The 13,948-nt window shown below is 38.2% G+C and overlaps 1 protein-coding gene across 1 annotated transcript; it reads left to right on the top strand.

Annotated features, from left to right (window-relative positions):
• Nucleotides 1-2,838: 2,838 nt before the first annotated feature.
• On the top strand, nucleotides 2,839-13,289 carry LOC105381634 (V-type proton ATPase 116 kDa subunit a 1). The gene is made up of 15 exons (XM_011551410.3): nucleotides 2,839-3,031; nucleotides 3,297-3,473; nucleotides 5,243-5,403; nucleotides 5,782-5,959; nucleotides 6,166-6,342; nucleotides 6,653-6,865; nucleotides 7,421-7,571; nucleotides 7,901-8,062; nucleotides 8,167-8,396; nucleotides 8,787-8,896; nucleotides 9,126-9,250; nucleotides 9,569-9,801; nucleotides 10,016-10,310; nucleotides 11,325-11,499; nucleotides 12,833-13,289. The coding sequence occupies exons 1-15, from the start codon at nucleotides 2,924-2,926 to the stop codon at nucleotides 13,020-13,022; spliced, it is 2,685 nt and encodes an 894-aa protein (XP_011549712.2). The 5' UTR covers nucleotides 2,839-2,923; the 3' UTR covers nucleotides 13,023-13,289.
• Nucleotides 13,290-13,948: the final 659 nt, after the last annotated feature.

Consider the following 13,948-nt stretch of genomic DNA (forward strand, 5'->3'; position numbering starts at 1 on the left):
TCGTTGGTACGTAAAAGTAGTACCTAATTAGCTATTGTTGGATAAATACCTGATGGACTTAAGTAGATGGATTTAAGTTTAAAACACAATTTGTTAATTTTTAGATCTTCATATTAATTTTGGAAAGATTTTTGGTAATTATATTTTATTATTGATATTTTTAACCTTTCTAAATATGAGGGATGTGGCAGAAGTGAACACACAAACGTAACTAGGTACCTCTAAAACAAACATAGCTCAAAGCGTTTCATTTGATTTATAATGTTTGATATTCCAGTAACTTCGATACTGATCTAATGAATCAAACATTTCTCTAGATAATAATTTGAAAGCTAACAGTGGTATTCCTTTGACGCACAGTTGTTTGCAGTTAGCATGGTGTGGCTTACGGTGAGTTGCACGAAGGAACTTTAAACTAAGGTTAACCTAAAATCTGTCTCCTTTGCTTTGTCAGTATACGTACAGAAAGCGACAGACATTCTTAGTGGAACTCGGCAGTAGTCAAAGGAACTATAATTAAGCTGATAAACTAAACCAAAATACAATGAAACCTGTATCAAGGGGGTAACAAAATTCTAAATGTATAGGTATAATACTTACCCGTTCGTAGGGCACTAGACGTTATTAAAAGCGCGCTTTTTTTGTAACAAAACCCGGAAGTTGCCTATTGCCTGTGCGTTCTCATAAATCCCTGCATGCGACGGGGTTTTTAATTAAGCTTCTGATAACCACGAGTATATCAAAAGGATTTATTAATTCTGCGATGTATAAGCACATTCGTTCGTTTATTGAACATTTACTTATGTTTAAAATCGCTTTGAGCATGTTGCTACAACGTATATATATTTAATTTAATAGGTATACTGACTTATTGTAATTACAGATTTCTCAACTCTGTTTATAATAATTTTCTAAATAAATCTGTAACTAGAACAAGTAGACTTCGAACAAAGGATGAGGTTCTCAATTCATCTTTGGAATTATCCCTAGCATCACACATGAACAAGCACTGTAACTATATCATAAGAACCGATAGAACCTCGAAATTTCGTCTCGGCATTTACAGTACTTTCAGTACGTCGTCCTCAGAAATAATGTAGAGGTAACTCGTATTGCGATAGGATTAGCCCATTAGTTACATTTGTCCTGTGTTTTATCAAGTTCAAACATAATTAATAATGCTTTTTAATATTAACATTGTATCGTTAGAATGAACGAGAAACGAATTATGTATCCTAATCCTAACTAATATTATAAATGCGAAAATAACTGTGTCTGTCTGTCTGTCTGTTACTCTTTCACGCCAAAACTACTGAACGGATTTGAATGAAATTTGGTATCCATACGGTCTAGACCCTGGGAAAGAACATAGGGTACTTTTTATCCCGGAATTCCCACGGGAAAACTTTTTAAGGCGAAGCGAAGCGCGCGGGAACCGCTAGTACTTACTAAATGTTTCATTAATTTAAGTTGCGCTCAGATTTCTACAAAGTTGTAGGTAAGTACTCAATAATTCAAGCGAAATGATTTCGCCTACAAATAAAAAAATAATTTGTCTGAGATTCGCAAGAGATTCGTAAACAAAATACTTCAGATCGACTGTAGTGTATTAAGTATCTCTTATGATAGGTATTTAGCGTGTTCATTACGTGTAACAAGGAGATTTGTTTTATTTCCGGCTCATAAATACTCAGATTGAACAGTATTTTTCTCGTGATGCTTTATTTTTCATAAGTACAACAAACAAAGGAGTGCTATGATTATATTATATCTTTGCAACAATAGTTTTAATTGACTTGATTAGTATACCTTTGACAAGGAAGATGGGTTTTGTGATTGAATTACATATTAGGTACTAACTTACACTAGAAGTTTTGTAGGGTTTGAAAATGGTTTGAAACTAGATAATCTTGTCGTCCAAGGTGTCAGTGGTGTTGGCCGTTTTGGCAAAGAAAAGTAAAATTTATACTTATCGCTCTTAAAACCTACTCATCAAATAAAAATACGTTCCAAACTACAGTCAGAGTGCAGTGGACCATTATACACACAGAAGTAAATAAACTTATACAACTCTGAATAAAATCGAATCAATCGGCAAAAATATTTCGAACCTGAAAAACAAACTCTTTGATGCGGTATCGGTGCTTGTTAATAAAAGTGTAGAGCGGAATATTGATAAAACTCCGGTTTCCCATTTAAGCAAAAACCTCCTGAATAATTGAGGGAGATGTATTAAAAAGTAAATCATTTATAAAATCAATTGGGTGTGCGATGCAGTGGTGGCATACTGTGTGTATTTGATTGTAATTAAAATTAATCAAATGTTTTACATAAATTAAGTAAATTCAGTTTGGAAAAGGATGAAAATTAAAATAATAACGATTTATTATCAATTATTTTTTGGAACGAGTGGAAAGGTGTAAAGTTTAAGCAAAAACCAGAAAATGTTGTGTTCCAAATGTTGTTATCCACTTTTGCGTACCCGTGTGGTGAATGTTTAGGAGTAGGCACACGCGTGCTAACCATGACTTAAGAACTTAACTGCCAATGTTAGCATAATGGTCGAAGCTCTTGCTTATATAATACAATCTAAGCCAAAACGAGCCAATAGAATCGGACGGGGATAAGTTGTGTGGATTATATTATACACATCGATCGCTAGGTTAGTGGGTACTCTGACTCGCTAGAGTCGCTAGGGAATGCTAGGGAACCATAGTAGGTACTTATTCTACTTGAAACATACTTGAAAGAAAGGAAGAAACTATTTATTAATCTGTTAATGTCACCTGCAATCACAGATTATATCTGAGGACAAGGACAAGTGACACTTCACGTGCTTCAACAACGTCCCATACTGTTATTTTGATTATAAATTATTAATAATTTTAGTTCCAATTAATACTTTAGTTTGAAAGTTTCCAGAATGTTTCGTAGCGCAAAGATGACTCTGTGCAACATTTACGTGCAGCCGCAGGCAGCGTTCCTGACATTGTCTCGACTCGGGGACATGGGCTGTGTCGAGTTCCTAGATGTAAGACATAAGACTATGCTATCACACAATAGGGTGAGGCCCCATTGGTGTGGTCGTAAAAGATATAATATAAAAGACACAACGCACCAATGGGCCTCGCCCATCTTTGCACATTTTAAGCATTTTGGTATACTAACCGTCAAAGTGTTTAGGTTTAGGGCTGCGTTGAGCGGATATTTTCGGAGCGGACTGCCTTCTCCTAGCACTTGTAATACACCTACTCCGTCAAGGCAGGCCACCTACATTTATTTCTGCAAAATTCCAGTCAAACAGCAGCGTCCAAGCCTTTCAAAGGAAGTACGTTCCCGAGCTATGCCGATGTGAGGAGCTGGAGCGCAAGCTGCGGCTGATGGAGGCCGAGCTGAAGAAGGACGGCATCGCCATCGCACCGCTCCAGCTGAACCCCAAGCCGGTGCAGCAGCAGGATATGATCGCGTTTGAAGTAAGCTTAGCACACGCACCTAGACTGGTATATTATTATTAGTAGTATGTTGTACACTCACGAACAATAAAAAACATCCAGTGACAATAGCACCTTACTGCTAAAGGGAAAAAAGTAGGTTAATGACGCCGCCTGCAATATTGAAGTACATTTGACAGCGCATCTGAATATTACCAACTAAAAACGTAACTACTTTCAAAGAGCATTTTGTGAGTGGAATTTTATCATTGCTCGTGAGTGTATTTACAGTGAAACTATAAAGTCCTGAAATTAAATGAGGGCACTGCTATCTTTCATGTAGCAACCCTATATAGCGAAACATAACTGACTTTGATACTTAAAATTTTGCCTGTTAACTTCCTACCTATTTATGTATTTAAAAACAACTTACCATCCACAAAAAAGCTCTTATACAAACTAGAAGGTGTTAATATGAAGGCTAATAGTGAAACCAATAAATATTTATTTAGATAACGTTATTTAACTGTATAAAAAAACTGGATCTATTGACGAAGGGCACACATAGTAAAGACATCAATTTCTCTTTTTGGACGGCCAGTTCTGTTTCTTCCAGGAGTTAGAAATATTCCATATTTTGCCCTCTTTGGCACGCTGGTCCGATATAACTATAAAATAAAATAAAAAATCTTTTTGAGTTAGGTACACAATGCCCCCCAAATTCACACAATGTGAATTTAGTAAGTAAACAAACATATATCTTCAAGTATCAAAATGTTAAGGTTTGACTCAACTGAAACCAGATGAAACCTACAATCAGTGGTATGTAAACAATGTTCGACGTGGGCTCTAAACCTAGGTTTATCGATAAATGAAGCGTTGGTACTAATAAAAAATGAGTTATTACAATTTGTACAATGCTACATACCCGTCATAGACGCTGTACGAGCGTAAACATCCTCCAAATTCGACAAATGTGTCCAGCTTGATGTTCCGCTAAACATTGTATTAAAACTCGATAAATAACTTCACTAGCTTGACTACGAATATTTTTCTTCATCTTCCTAATTGCAACCAAGCGTAAATTGTTGCTTTTATCTAGATTATCCTTATAATTAATAAGAAAATTCAAAAAAACAGCCAACCGCCTATTGACATAAACAATTGTTATGACTTTTATGTTTCTTTTCTAATGGTGCCAGGCTCCTGAACATTTTAGTTCCTCAAACATTAATTTCAGGACTTTATAGTTTCACTGTATATGTTTAGGCAGGTTAATGCACCTTAGGAAATTATGACACAACCGTACGTACCAAGCACGTTGCGTGTCGAATTACCACCCTTCGCGCGTAGTTGTGGGTGTGCAGATCTGCATCACGCGGGATCACGGCGGCTCTGAAGCTGCGTACAGAGTACAGACCGGCCAAACGAACGCCAACGAACCGGTTTCGTTGACCTTCTTTGCTGCAATCTGCCCTGCATTATCTATGATAAATATCCATCGTTGGGCGTTCGTTGGGCGTTCGTTGGGCCGGTATCTGTACGCAGCTTGAGTCTGCGGGTACGAAACTTGCGACGGGCGGAGTGCGGCGCGCCGCTCCACCGTCGCCCGTTTTGTACACAACGATAATATATGTTTTTAATGCATTTTATTACATGGCCGGTGTGCCTTGTCCGTGTGTCTCGCCTGACGTCCGAAAAATGAAATGATTCTATGCTGTCGGTTGGGTATGCAAAGCAAGGTCTTGCGCCTCTCTCTATTCGTATTTGTTATCCGTTCCATTAGAGGTCATTTTTTAATTATGTTTCAGAATCTCCTCGAAGAATGGACGACAGATATAGAGGAGATGACCACAAACAACCAGACTCTGCTGAAGAACTACTTGGAACTAAGCGAAATGTTGTATGTGCTCACGACCCTGAGTCCAATATTCGGCTCAGCGGACCTAGAGCGCGATCCCAGATACGCAAAGTAACTAGATTCTCAAAATTTTAGGATGCCTAGAGCTGGACTAGGGTTTGCAATCGTGGTAAAATAGGTTAGCATTCAGTCAGCATGCCGAACCTGCCATGTCTAACTATGACGTGACTCAGAGTACATCACCGAAGATGTGATGATTGGTAAAGTGTGTATTTGTGCCAGTGAGCATTGCCAGAGCATTGCTTATCTGTTAAAAACGGACATTATTTTTATGGATGTGACTGCCGGCTATTACGGATTAAAAGTAGGTTTCTTAAAATAAATTTGACCTTCCGTAAACTAAAACATTTATGTATTAATTTCTTGCTTTACATCTATTATCTTACTCCTGCTTCCTCCTAACCAACTAACAATTACCTCGCTCTCCAGAGCAACTGGATCTCGACCGGAGTCAAAGTTTGGACTGACTGGACACTTGGTGGTGGTGACGGGTGTGGTCAGGAGGGCTCGCAGCCACGCGTTTGAGACCATGCTGTGGAGGATCTCGCACGGGAACCTGTTCTACCGAGTGGCTGCTGAGGACAAGACCCTGGTGGATCCGGCCACGGTCAGTGGGAAGTTGTCTTTGTTGGAAACAAACGATACTTCGGGACAGTTTTTTGATCCGTAGTTAACTCAACCATTGGTCAAAAAAGGCAACCATTAGTTAAAAATCAACAAAATTCGTATGCATCTGTGTTTAAATTGATCACTGATCCGTAAACTGGTAAATATTAAACTATAGTAATACTTATGTGTATAAAAATACCACAGGACCAGCAAATACGAAAGGTGGCGTTCATAATAATTTGCCACGGCGATGAACTAGGGAACAGAGTGAAGAAGATTTGTACCGGGTTCAAAGCCAATCTCTACAACTGCCCGACAACGCAGGAAGAACGGGAGGAAATGATATACAAACTACAAGTGCGACTCGATGATATTGAACAGGTAAGCTAACGATCCTTATATGCACGTACTATGTATGTTGGTATGAATTTAACTAAAATTTATATGAATTGGTCGAATAACTTACTTGAAAATAAGAAGTTTGTCTTCTTTAGATGTAGTCATAATAAAGAGATTGGCAGTAACCTATGCACAGAAGTGTTTATTTAAGGTAAGGTAAGGTTGTTGTACATATCTGTAGGTAGACGACAGACAAATATTTAGATGGACAAACTAACGCAGAAGACTTAAAAATCATACGTTATAATTATTATGTTACCTCTAAATCGTAATATTTTTACCTCAATAACAGGTAATGAAAAAGACAAAATACCATCGATGCAAGGCATTGAGATCCGTAGGTCGGCAATTTAGTCCATGGATGGCATCAACTAAGAAGTCGAAAGCGATCTATCATACGATGAACCTATTTTCGCTGGATATTACTAAGGAATGCTTGATAGGACAATGCTGGGTACCAACTGACCAATTGAAGGCTGTCCAAGACGTTTTAGAGGCTACTTCGGTAAGTCATACTAAAGATGAAGAATCGATGTCCGGTAGGAAAGTTTCCGGGAGGGATCACGAACATGCAAGTGTAGCGTGGGACGTGCTGCGGTTTGTGGCTAAATGAGGAACTTCTAACACTTAGAGCGGTGGTAGCTCAGTCGGGTAAGCGCCCGCTTCTCACGCCAGAGATGCGGGTTCGAATCCCGGCCGGCCATCTAGATCTAGCACATCTAGATATGTGAACCCACCAACCCGCAGTAGACCAGCGTGGTGGGAAATGGTTCAAGCTAAGGAAGGCAGTTTAGATCTTGGGGATATGCACAAAGGTTCGAGAGAGCCAGGTGTAGGTACTTACACCCCCACCGAGAATAGAATAGAATAGAATACTGAGCATTGAATATTATAATATTTGTACAGGGACAAAAAGTATAAAATACACCTCATGCAAAATTTTGGAGGCGAATCTCAACGCAATTTTGTCAATATCCGAGTGCTATCCGTTTCTACATGATACCCCAGAATTCCCGTGGACTTTCCGAAATATAAATTATATAATAATATTATTTCTCAGAAAGAGAGTGGGGCAGAAGTGGAGTCGTTCATCAGTGTGGCTACCACGACCGACGCGCCGCCCACCTTCTACCGCACTAACAAGTTCACGAATGCGTTTCAACTTCTCATCAATGCGTATGGAGATGCAACGTACCGAGAACTTAATCCTGGTAAACATACTGATTCTTCTTCTCTCTCTCTAGGGATTGTATAAAGATTGGCCATTCTGATAAGATTAGGCCCTGTCAGTTAGATAGGTACTATCCATAATGAGTCGGACGTACGCTACGGTTTACCGTTAGCATCCTAAGCATCCTATTCGAAGATACATCGTCAACTCTAGACGATGACGATGTATCTTCGAATATGATGCTTCTTGCGTGCACCCGAATATACCTACTATAACCACATACAGGGTGTCTGGTAAACACTGGGGTTGTTACCTAGGAAAAAAATATAATTCCAGACAACCCACCATAGAAAATTGCGTTTGTTTCAGGATTATACACAGTAATAACTTTTCCATTTTTGTTCGCTATGATGTTTGGAGACATAGGACACGGGTTATTGATGCTATTATTCGGAGTTTGGATGGTCTATCATGAGAAAAAATTCATAGCTGAACGGTCAGATAATGAAATCTGGAATATATTTTTTGGTGGTAAGAAGTTTTAAACTAAATTTTACAACTTCAATTTATCTTTTTCTATACGGAATACGAACGTTTCTCTACGTATCAAAAAAATATTATACTTTTGTTTGCAGGTCGCTATGTAATTCTACTTATGGGAGCATTCTCAATATACACCGGGTTTATCTACAACGACTGTTTCGGAAAAAACCTTTCTCTGCAGAATTCAATGTGGAAGAACCCCCATTCTCTGGAAGTGCTGATGGGTCCGCAAAAGACCAACTTTCTCGATGCCTTCGGCAAAGGGCCGAATCGTACTGCACCACCAAAAACGTACTGGTTTGGGAGAGATCCCGCTTGGAGTGTTAGTGCTGTTTAACTGTTTAGATGCCATTATTGTTTCGAACTTCGCACGCTATTGAATGTTTATAAATACCTCTTCTACATCACTAGAGCATAAACTTTTTAGCAATACCTTAATTGCGTCTCGCCACGCATCTACGCACGAGGATGCTCCTTCTCCGCTTATAGGCTCTGCGTGGCACGTCGTTGTAATTTCCGAGTTTTCTATACAAATGGAGATACGTCAATCAAATTTCGAACACGTATTTAGTGCGTGAACTGCCCTAAGATTTTCTACTTCTTCTTCTTCTCTTCACTTTTTGTACAGTATCTTTATTTTACTAATAAAATGGTGACAAAATGTCTTTACGCTTGTTATACATTTAAAATAATGACCAATGTTTCGTTTCAGATGGCTAAAAACAAAATGGTTTTCGAGAACTCTCTCAAAATGAAATTATCAATAGTAGTGGGTGTAATGCACATGGTTTTCGGTATCATTCTTAGTTTTTTCAACCACATGTGAGGATAAAACGTTTTATTATTATGTAATTTAAACTGTAATAGAATTATAACTTAGGGTCTGCTTCACAATGTCTTACCTGTGGGATAAAAGACATGCTCTCACTGTCTCAAATATAATGCTATACTATACTAACTAGGAACAGCATGTTTTTATCCCACAGTGGGTAGCCACTGACCAGGTATTGTGTAACAGGCCAACAATATAAATAAATTTAAATCCTTTCAGGCATTTCCGTCACACACACGCAATCTTTTTGGAGTTTTTACCACAAATCATATTTCTGAACTGTCTTTTCATGTATCTTGTCTTCATGATGTTTTTCAAGTGGTTCACATATTCCATGTATTCAGGTATCGTGTTTGATATTTCTATCTCTTTTCGTACTAACACTGGATCATTCAAATGTTCAGGTGTGGTGTGATATCATATTATAATTTCTTACTTACCCCACATGACCTTTTAATTTTTACGCCTGATTGTGTTCTAGTGTTTTCAATGTCTTACATATTACACTCTATAGGGTAACATAAGTTAATTGGTTGATATAAATTTGGACTTTCTGTGAGTCGGACATTTTGCGAGTAGTAAAGGGAATGAAAAAGTAAAAAAGAATTTAAAAAATAGTTAAATCATGCTGTCTAACCTGTGTCCGTGTATTGTTTTTACAGATACGCATGAGACAAGAGAACATTGCGCTCCTTTACTCCTCATATATTTCATAGACATGGTATTGTTCCGCGACACAAAACCAGTGGAAGAAGACTGCAATGCGTACATGTTTGCGAACCAACCCTACATACAAAAATGCCTCGTGTTGGTCAGTCTTGTTTGTGTTCCGATCATGCTGTTTGGGTCACCGGTCTGGGTCAGCCGCGTCAATGCTAAGAAGAGAGCTGGACTTGTAAGTATTTTTTGATATGACGCGATGACATAAATAAACAGCCGCAATATACATATAATAGCGGATGTTTTGTTTTTGACAAATCTAATATTCGGTAGCTGGTATTTGCATCTTCTTCAAATGATCAGTTCATCTTTACTTACCCATCTGCTGTCTAATACTTTCACCGCATAAACAATAGCCACATTCAATACTATCCCTTTATTCACCACAGCGATTCCAAAAGAAGCATTTTAAGGGTACCCACGGGGTCCTGGCGCACCGCCGGTTCCGACATTCCGATGCCTTCGCTGAAACTGACCAAACGAAGGAGCTGACAGAACTGGAAAACATGGAGAGGAAATATAGAGAGCTGCATGCAAAGATGGAAGCGGAAGTGGCGGCAAAATACCCGGGTTTTGGAGAACTGATGATCACTCAAAGTGTTCACACCATAGAGTTTGTGTTAAGTACTGTGTCGCATACGGCGTCGTATCTCCGCTTGTGGGCGCTGTCTTTGGCACATGCACGTGAGTTTACTTGATGTAATAGGTCGACTCAATGCCCACCTTAGAGGCTAAATGCGGAAAATCAGCTCGCCATGATACATAGCAGGTCGACTCAAGGGTTTATGTTACTCGTTGGTTGGCTCTTAGTATCAAAATTGCACGCAGAAGTTTTTGTCGCACGGCCTAGTCCATCCGTTTTTCTTCTATTAGATAAAAAAAAATATATAAATAGTTTAAAAAATGCCTTTTTTCAATATGGTTTGCTCTGCATTCATTGTGTGACGCAAAATCTTAAAATAAAGTGATTTCAATTGTAAACTAGCAATACAACAAAAAAATAAAGCATATATTTGATAACGTCAGAACAAGTTATAGAATTACACTATGTTTGTAAATAACCACATGCAATCAACTATATTGGCATAAAACTAATCAAGAACCATCGATCACAAATCATAATTTGTGATACATCAATTAAATTGCACAGCAATTTATGGTAATGCGCTATTTGATTGATCGTGTTGGGTGACAAATATTATTTAGCTTTCGGGATTCGGCCCTTTGGGTGTAAGCGAATGATGGCCATAGGCCCGCCCCCTTTCACATTGACACTAAAATTACACCTAGCGAAATTGCGTGCAGCAAATCAGAAATGCAACTTCGCAAGAGAGTAGTGCAATATTACAAGGTGGTATCGAACCTGTTAGGGTATTTGTGTCCTTTCTGTAAAAAAACCTATCCGTTATATAAATAAGCCTATTTCTTATTGCATGTCATGTTGTGAGGCATTGCTTTGTAATAAATAGGCTGTAGGTATTTATTTTGTGAAATTTTTGAACGCACAAATAATGAAGTATTCATTATTATCATCTCAAGTATAATTATCATCATCGGGCGACACACGTTAATTACCCAATGCCAGGCGCAGGTTATGAAAAGTTCGCGAGCAAGTAGGATTGAGATTAAATTGGAAATTTTAATTGGTAAAACCTACGTACATAGGTATACCTACTTAATTTACTTAATTGGTTTCAGAATTATCCGAGATGTTGTGGGATATGGTTTTTGGCAAACTTGCTCTTGCAGATCACAGTTGGCTGGGAATTTTAAAAGTATTTGTCGTATTTTCTGTGTGGGCTTCGTTTACTCTCACAATTATGGTGCTAATGGAAGGGCTTTCGGCGTTTCTTCACACACTACGACTCCACTGGTAAATATTACGATAAGGACAATATCTAAATATATAAAAAGGGAGACTGACTGACTGACAAATCAACGCACAGCCTAAACGGCTAAACGTAGGCACTACGGTAGAAGCTCGCGGCAGGTCAGCTAGTAAATAATATAGTAAAATAAGTACAAACCAGTTTTAAAATATGTTGCTACTAAACTACTCAGTATATTATACTGGGCCCCAAGTCTACTAAACGCATTAGAGTATGATGAAGACGAATTGAGAACCTCCTCTTTTTTTCGAAGTAGGTTAAAAACATGGCTAAAAGAATAATGCAATGAGTATCTGAAACGTCTAAGTATAAGTATTAGATAGTCTTCTACCATCCAGTTCAGAACAATTTTTTGCTAAAATATAGACGGCTTCAAACCTTCATCATCCTTCATCATACCATCTTGCCTGCGTTCTTTGGCTATCGGGGAGTTAAATCCGCGGCAATCACTTTCACCACATCCTTACTGAGGCGAAATGTCTTCACAAACTCCGAGTCCGGCGAACTCACGAAAGGATCGACATTCCGCCTCATGAAGGCGCGATTTCGACGCCGCTCCTTCAACTCCCGCTGACCTCTATCCACTCTGACTGCTAATATTAGCATTTCCCACCGCAAATTTAAATTATAATTGCGATCCATGTGGACAACATCTGAATAATACGTGTATATTAGGTGTATCTGCTCAATGGCTTCAAAAAGGTGAATTTTGACAGGTAAACCGTAATGAAGCAACTGACGGAAACGTCAATAAATAGTGGACTACGCAAAGAGCCGAGAGACGATATCGGTGTGGCACTTGTCAGTGGACTAGCGTGTTGTTCAATGTATTATGAGTGGCTTCCATCCAACTTCCATCGAGCTGACACTATGGTCTTAAAAAATACAAGACTGCCAAATGTGTAATTTTGCGCTGTCGACACACAATCGACATACAATTATACTCTAATGCGTTTAGTAGACTTGGGGCCCTGGTCAGTTGACTTACTCGTCAATACAAGCAAAATTAATCTACTTACTACTACTTAGTTCAAGTTAGAAAGCAGGCTTAGTACTTAGGTACGCCACGGACCGATTCCTTGATAGTAATATACTAGTTTATCGAATATTTTATCACAGTATAGCTCGCAAGTATCGATCGCTGTATTTTGGATTCATATTTCAATCCGGGCAAACAAAACAGTGTGTTTACAATGCCGGTCAAAAAATATTAAAAAAAATATCGTAGCGTAAAAAAATAAACTGAACACAACCATATAAAGGCTCAAAGCTTTTACCTACAACATAAAGTAAATAAAACATTTATTTACTTTCCAGGGTAGAATTTATGAGTAAATTCTTCATAGGCGGTGGTTACGCTTTTCGTCCATTTTGTTTTGCTGACATTATTTACGAGAATGAAACAGTGGACCTGAATGTTTGTGCAAAGAAGGCCAAGGACATGTTAGCCAAGAAGACCGCAGCCGAACAAAGAAAGACGGAAGACCAATTTAGAGTTCCCTCATAAATATCAGAGATACCATGGAGATACGATAATCGAATCGAATCTCGGATCTCGAATTGGCAGTCGAAGAAATAAGGACGAGGCCCCGTTGCAAAATACGGTGGGTAGCGTCGCGTCGCGTCGTCTCGCTGCCATACACTTTTAGGACATTTATTGGACAAATGGACAATCGTTCCTTTGGGACGACGCGACGCGGCACAACGCAGCGCAATGAACCAATGGGGCCTCATCACTATTGTAGTCGTTAGAGGTTGACATCGCTTTAGTAGTCTAAGCCCCTGTTTCACAATGTCTGGTTAGTGGCTACCTGTAAGATAAAATACATGCTGTCACTCTCTGTTATTATTTTTGTGACAGTGACAGCATGTATTTTATCTTACAGGTAGCCACTAACTAGACATTGTGGAACAGGGCCTTAAAATTTCCACTGTACTTACGTATTATTCATATTCAATAAAAATAAAAACTAAACGGCAGCCATATTTTAGAAAAAAACGACCATATTTTACATGTACTCTAAATTCAAGTCAATAGATGTTTTATTATTATTATAGATAGTTTCCTACTTGCATTTCAAGTTAAGTGCACCATTATTTCATAAGTTCTTATGTAGTAGTTATTTTATGTTTGTATCACGTAAGAAATATTTAAGTTTAAAAATAAATAAGCAAATATTTTACTACTGAAATAGTTTATATTTTTATTCCCGTAATGCAATAACTTTTATAATATACTAACAGTAACAAGAATTTTCACCGTGGGCAGATCCAGGTTTTAATCCTAATTCTTAGTTAATTCGTTTTTAATTAAATTTTCTCATGTCTGCTACATTTTAATTAAACTTAATATTTTGGTACAACTGCGTGTTACAGTGTTGTGTGAGGTTTCTTAAATTATATACAGGGTTGAATTTTAATCAGTGACCTTCC

This window comes from Plutella xylostella, chromosome Z (genome assembly GCF_932276165.1).
Source record: "Plutella xylostella chromosome Z, ilPluXylo3.1, whole genome shotgun sequence".
Classification (NCBI taxonomy): Eukaryota; Metazoa; Arthropoda; class Insecta; order Lepidoptera; family Plutellidae; genus Plutella; species Plutella xylostella.